Source organism: Phaethon aethereus, assembly GCF_964289735.1.
Source record: "Phaethon aethereus genome assembly, chromosome: 4".
Taxonomy (NCBI): Eukaryota; Metazoa; Chordata; class Aves; order Phaethontiformes; family Phaethontidae; genus Phaethon; species Phaethon aethereus.
The window spans coordinates 7,476,788-7,481,143 of record NC_138578.1 but is presented as its reverse complement, the minus strand read 5'-3'; the positions used below and the strand labels follow the sequence as shown (position 1 = coordinate 7,481,143).

The window sequence follows — 4,356 nt, the reverse complement described above, 5'->3', positions numbered from 1 at the left end:
TGTATTAAATATCCTATAGCAAAAACTTACTCGATACATAGTTAGCAAACTTAAAATTAGGTAAACTAAACTAGAGCACAGACTAGTGGTTTTGAAGTATCAATAGGAAGTTATTTGCTACCCGACAGACAGCAAGGAGGAGAAACCCCAACGACCCAGCAATACGCGTATGTAGCTCATCACCTGTCATTGTAACAAAAAGAACTCAAAGAGCCATTTTCATTAATTAATATATTTTCTGCATTATAGTTAACATATGTACTTTCTTCGTGTCATCCTTATTTCGTTAAGTATTGATATTTTGTTATATTCAGACATGAGTACATTTTCAAAGTCTTTTGCAATAAATATCATAAAATAATAGAGATTCACATAATAAATATTCTTTACAATAAAAAAAGTTTTAACAGACTTTTGTCTTAAAAATAGTTGGGATTCAACTTTGTGTTTTATACATAAAATATACAAAAAAGGACCACAATTTGTGGCTAAGGCAATAAAACAGGGACAGAATAAAATTATAAAGTACAGAGCAGAGCTAAATTCACTAAACCAAAGGATCAACAGAAACTTTTCAGGATTCAAGAACGTTTCGGTGACTCAATGACACCCAAAGGCTGTTTGGATATATGAACACCACACCAACTTTAATATCAACTGGTAGACTATAAGAACAGGAGTAGGAGGGTGGAGTGAGCAGTATCCTTCAAAGATCTGACAGCAAAAGAAACAAATGAGTATGTTGCAGCCATAATGTCTCCAATGTGAAGATCTACATAGCGTAGCAAAAACTGAAGTTACATTGAAAATGTAAAAAAGGAGGCAGGGTAATTCTCAGGACTGAGAATGTTCCAAAAGTTAAGACAAAAAGAGAGGGGAGGAGGGGCAAAAAAGAAAAGCTGGCTGCTTATAAGAGTCAGGCCTTTCATTTGGTGAAGCCTTTATTTTACATCCCTCTTCAGACAGAACACATGCGAAAAGTTATTTCACAATCCACCTCACTCATGAGTTATTCTTCCTTGGTACCCAAGGGGGTTAAGGGCGGGGGGGGGGGGGAAGAAAAAAAAATATTGCTGACAACAAAAGACATCTTTGGGAAGATATTCACAGAGCAAGAAGCTTCAAGAGCGCAGTGAGCCCTCACCGTCTCTTTCAGGAGTGGTTCAGTTACAAACTCAAAAGACCCTGCCAAAACGAGCGGCAGATGCAGATACCAGGTCCACACTTACCAAGAGCAGCAATGACTACGTATAACGCTCCGCGCTCAGCCGAGTCAATAGGAAGAGGAGAGTGAAGATGCAAAGGGAAGAACTTGTGTATTTGACGCTGGGGCAACTGAAAGGAAAGCAAAAGAACAGCCCCCCCAAATAGGGCAGGGGAAGGAAAGAAAGAAAGAAAAAAAGATCAGCTACAACCTGAAAAACTGAAGTTGGAGGAAGTAAACCTCCCTCCAAAAATCATGAGGGCTTGCCCTGACCCCGGGAGGGGCAGCTCTCCAGTTTACAATAGACCGTGTTGGAGTTCTTGCACCGGCAACCTGGACGATTGATGCGGTCGTAACACCCTCGACAGAGTTTTAGGCATCCTTTTGCAGGAGGGTAGCAGAGCAAGCAAGGCAGAAACAAGGACATCGCTCCCATGCACAGGTACCTAGAACAGCAGTGTGACTGGGAACAAGAGCAGGGATTATCCGCGTAAGAGTCCCCTTCATCGTCGTTAGAGCAGTGGTAGAAGATCCCTTTGACCAAACACATGCAGGTGCTGTACTCCACCATGCTCTCCGCAGAGCACAAGCACTGCCGGTTGCAGGCCAAGCAAGAAGGGAGGGCCCTCGGGGCCGTGCACTCGCCGCACTTGCACTTCCCGCACTGTTCGCAGATGAACTTGTGCTGCGCCAAGTCCTCTTTCAAAGGACCCTTCAGGTCGTCTACAATCAGAGACGACTGCTTGGGCTGCGTCCGGATTGTCCGATCGGGTCTGTGGCCTGAGCCCAGCCTGGATGGAGGTGACCATCCCAGCAGTCCTTGCTCTGAGGAAGCACTGCTGTTGCTCCCAGAGCTAGCCGCGCTCCCCGTGCTGGTCGACCTGCTCAAGACAGGAGCCCTCGCGTTATGCTGATGTGCCACGTGCCCCACGTGACTGGGTCTGTGTTCGTAATTATTATTCACATTAATTGGTATAATTTCGTGAGTCCTTTCATGCTTCTCTTGCCTCGGTGCTGTCCGCGGACCAGATTTTTTCACCACAGATGGACCTTCGGTGTATTCGTTGCTGCCCCTGATGGCCTTGATCTGGTCCAGTGACAAGATGGTTGTGGGCTGGCTCTCTCGTTCATAGTCCAACCGTTGCCGGCTGTCCAAGGAGGGCTGCTGAATCACCACTAGTGAACCTCCGCTGCCATGTTGACCTTGGGGCTCCATCTGTAGTGATCTCTACTTCTGGCATTCAGTGGGAACCTGGCATGCATCTGAAATCCTAAAATAACAATAAGACAGAAGGTATAAATAAACACTGTGTGTGTACATATATACACGCATATGCAAGATCAAGGGCAAAGGAGGAATCAAGAACGGGATACTTTTTGAAAACAGAAATGCTATGGCAAACCACAGATTGCCCCAGCCACCTGGTACTGATCTCTTTCAGCAGGGGATTACAACAACGCTGAGGATCTGGCCAAAGTCCAGTAACGGGGAGAGTCTGGGTATGGCATCATGGATGAGGAATGCAAAGGAGACCCCATGCCATTTAAAAAAAAAAAGTTAAAAAAAAAAATCCAGTATTAACCTGTACGCTTACTTGGCAAGCCATGGAAAGTGCTTCTCACTTGCTACTGAACTCAACATCTGTCTAGCTGGCCACAGCAATTATGAATGTCCTCAAAACTGAGGCAAGAACACCGTCAGGTTCGTGTTCTGCATGCCAGAATAAAGAACATGCACAGCTCTCACCCTTCCATCTCAATCTGCAGGTCAGAAAGCTCAACAGATTTGCTTGCTGGTGCATTTGGAAAGCCTCCTTCTTAAAGTGACGTATGTGCATTACAGAGCCTCTAACTAAGCACTGTCAAGTGGCCAAGACATTTTTTTATAAGAAAGTAACTCAGCACACAAATCTAATATGCTCCTTATAAAATTAAAGCAAGGGTGCAAACAGCTCGTTTTCAAGTATTTTCTGACCACAGGCCAGGGTGTGAAAGAAAAAGGGGTAGAAAAGGATAAGATGAACTAAGTGTCAGAAAGAGAGCACCTAAGAATTCGTAAGAATGTTAAGAGCAGATGACAAAACACCCAAACCAACCTCAAAACACAATCAAAGAACAAATCCACTTTCACATGACAGACAGATCAGAAGCTTCTCAAATAAATACAAGATCTTCTAGTCTTTTAAATAAATGTTACACAGTTTCATTCCGTTTTCATTCTGCCTAGCTATCGGCATGAAGATTGCGACGCTGATCGAGAAAACTGCAGTGACAGTTCTGTACCTATATAAAAATACAGACGAGTATATAAATGCCAGGTTTACACAGAGAACCAAGAAAATAAACTGCTTTCCTTTACTGACAGCTCGGGGAAGAGTCCCTTTTCACTCCCCCCAAGATGTCATACATGTCTACCTGGCAGGTAAGTGCTATCAAGCATTTCCAAAACTCATCCAACAATCACAAGAAGGAGTCTGTCTTGCCTCCCCAGACCGCAGCCAGCACGGAGCTGTTCCCCACTCGAGAAAAAGGCACAGTGGCGTGGAAGCACAAGCACAGATGAGAGCAGGGAAGGTTTCTTCTAACAAGTAGCTACCACCTTCGTCGCTCCGACCGCTAATGGGGGGTCAGCCACAGCTTCTGCCAGGACGCAAAGTCTTTGCGCTCATCCAGCAGTCCAAGATTTCATTGTACATTTAACGTCACCGCTGCGGGTGCTAGGGTCGCCAGATTAAGAGGAATAAAAGAAAAAAAAAAAAAAAAAAAAAGGGAGGCAAAACACGTTCACTTCTAATTCTCCCCACATAACAAGCTGCCTTCTTCACAAGCGCCGAATACAAATCCGCAACAGACCCAGGGTGAATGAATGTGAAAAGGGAAAAGATTTACAGCTGTACCAAGCAGGAGCTGCGCTCCCCGGGGGATGAAAAATAATATCCCAGGAAAATGCGAAAGACATCCAGTGCCATCTTTGGGGGGAACGCGCAACACCAGCACGGCAGGCGGAGCGGCAGGGCCGGCTGCGGGGCAGGGAGAGCGCGGCACGGCTGAACTAACCACCCACCCCCGGGAAAGAACGTTTAAATTAGGGGGGGGGGGGGGGGGGCGTGTCCCCTCCCCCGGACAACAAAATAACGTAACATACGGCAAAG

At 45.5% G+C, this 4,356-nt stretch overlaps 1 protein-coding gene across 1 annotated transcript; it reads right to left on the bottom strand.

Annotated features, from left to right (window-relative positions):
- Window positions 1–1,457: 1,457 nt before the first annotated feature.
- Window positions 1,458–3,723, bottom strand: SPRY1 (sprouty RTK signaling antagonist 1; the record flags this gene model as incomplete). Its single annotated transcript, XM_081999770.1, has 2 exons — window positions 3,698–3,723; window positions 1,458–2,475 (listed from the first exon to the last, which is right to left on the bottom strand). The coding sequence occupies exon 2, from the start codon at window positions 2,418–2,420 to the stop codon at window positions 1,458–1,460; it is 963 nt and encodes a 320-aa protein (XP_081855896.1). The 5' UTR covers window positions 2,421–2,475; window positions 3,698–3,723.
- Between the last annotated feature and the right edge of the window lie 633 nt (window positions 3,724–4,356).